General features: G+C 46.9%; 1 protein-coding gene across 1 annotated transcript in view; it reads right to left on the minus strand.

Moving 5' to 3' along the window:
- Positions 1 to 1,138: 1,138 nt before the first annotated feature.
- Positions 1,139 to 2,209, minus strand: part of SCAF4 (SR-related CTD-associated factor 4) — a 39,522-nt gene continuing 38,451 nt past the window's right edge. The window contains exon 21 of the mRNA XM_009328011.1: positions 1,139 to 2,203. Coding sequence (XP_009326286.1) covers positions 1,505 to 2,203 — 699 coding nt within the window. The 3' untranslated portion in view covers positions 1,139 to 1,504. The remainder of the gene's footprint in view (positions 2,204 to 2,209) is intronic.

A 2,209-nucleotide genomic window follows, 5' to 3' on the forward strand; every position in this document is an offset into this window, starting at 1 on the left:
TGAGTGCGGGGGGGGGGAAAAACCAACCTTAAAAGTAGAACACACCTGCATCGAGGAGGAAAAAAAAAAAATAAAATTAAATATGCACAGGATTCACACAGTTCTTCCACCAGGCTTCTAGAGTTAAACAAGCTTCAGCTGAAGGCCTGGTGCCACCCGAGCCCGGCGGCCTGGTGCCCTCCAGGCGGTCGATGAGCGAGGACGTTTCAGGGCAGAACTAGGGCTCCGCCGCCGCTCAGGGCAACGCGGCCGTCTTCCAAAACCGGTTGCGCCTGAAGGGCCGACCACCAAGAGCCGGTATTTGCCCTCTCAAAATTACTGAAGTGATTGGTAGGGGGAGAAGATGGTAAAACTTCCACGCATAAGAGAAAATGCACTCTCTGTCCATCAGGCCGGTAGGTACACCACTAGGTGGGTAAAAATTTTAAACCTACCTCTTGCAGGATTACAGGAGGTAGACATCGTTAACTCAGACAACAGTAGCAGCCCGGACTTGCGCGAATGAAGAGGCAGCCTTTCAAAATCCTCGAGCACCCTCCCGCCCCCCTTCCTTTTCCCAGCCCCATTTAAAAAAAATAGGGTAGCGTTTCGTGTCGCGTTTTGGCGTCTTTGATTTCTCTTTCACCCCGCCTTCCAAAAAGCATCAATGGATAACAAGTACAAAAGATGCTGAAGCGGCGTGCTTCCTAGCCCACCACACAGAGTAATTTCATAACATCACAAGCAGAGCAGACTAAATATGTCTGAGGGTGTCCACTTCCTTTTAAAAAAAGGCTCATCAGGGCAACAGTTACCACAGAACCAGTTGGAGGGGGGAAAAAAAAGGAAAAAAAAAAAAAATCGATTGCATTGCAAACACTACACAGTTAACTCTTCAATTAACATTTTAAAACCACTAACTTGTTACCTAGTCTGGTCAAGTAATCATTAAAATGCAGCAACCTAAAAATCAAGATGACTATTACAAATAAAAATTTGCTTCTGTGAATAGCTACACAAACAGATGTCTTTCTTTTAACAAATATAAACAAAGCAGTCTAATTTAGACTCCAGTACAGCGTTAACAGTTCAAACTTTAAGATGTTGAACACTCCTTTTCCACTTCAGTGCAGTGTAGGAAGAATAGCACACGTTAAAGTTTGTTACGAAAATAGAGTTTATTAAAAACACATCCCTATTGTTTTGAGGAGCTTTCACCGTTACCTTTTCTTAAATTAAAAAAAAAATAGAAAGCACTTCTACTTCTGATTTGTAAACTTTTTAAAGTCAAAACTTTAAAAAAGTTACAGCAAAAATGGGTAATATTTTAATCATATCTTCAGTATTTCATGTTATGTTGTGGCTATTTTAAATAGAAGGGGAGCAATCAAATTGCTTACGATTCCCCACCAACTACCGAGGGGCTGTGATATAAGCAGAAGCAAATATAATACAGCAGACTGTACAACTCTAAAGCTCTACACTCCAACAAATGTCACTGTCGTCTTTCGACAACTTCCAGTCTCTAGCGAGGAGCCTCCGCCGCTGAGCCCATATCCTTGTCCGCTTGTTCCGCAGATGAGGTAGCCTGGGATGTTAACTCTTCAACAGGTTTTACACCTGCAGGTTCAGACTCTCCCGCAGCAAGTTCTGAAACAATGTCTGCGTCTTCCATTTTGCCGCTATGAGATTCATGGTTTTTGTCGCCATCTGCCCTGTCTGTCATCTCCGGTTTCTCCTTCCCTCGATTTTCTTCCTTGTCTCTGCGAGACTCCCTATCTCTAGAATCTCTCTCCCGGTCTCGATGGCCGCTGGACCGCCTGTTTCTGTCCTCCAAGTCCCTGTGTCTATCACGCTCGGGGCTTCTTCTTCCCCAGTCTCGCCTGTCACGATTACCAAGTCGCTCGTGATCTCGGTCATCGTTGCGGTTACCGTAGCGCTCACGATCGTTTTCTACCCGATTTCCAAAAGATCTCCTTCCAAACCTTTCCTGGTCTCTGTTAGGCGTGAACGTCTGCCTGTCGTTCCTGAACTGCCTCCCATCTCTGTTATCCTCGGGTCCACCTGGCCCCCCGCTTCCCGGCATCCCCCCAGGTCTCACAAAGTGACCCGGCGGCGGGAAGGGGGTTTTCATTCCGTGGGGGGGAGGCATCCCGAAGCCCCCTGGCCCCGGCGGGGGCCCTCTGTGCATCATGTGGGGGGGCATGTGTCGCGGTGGCATCAAGGGAAA

The sequence above is a fragment of the Pygoscelis adeliae genome, unplaced genomic scaffold (assembly GCF_000699105.1).
Source record: "Pygoscelis adeliae isolate BGI_AS28 unplaced genomic scaffold, ASM69910v1 Scaffold154, whole genome shotgun sequence".
In the NCBI taxonomy this organism is placed as follows: domain Eukaryota; kingdom Metazoa; phylum Chordata; class Aves; order Sphenisciformes; family Spheniscidae; genus Pygoscelis; species Pygoscelis adeliae.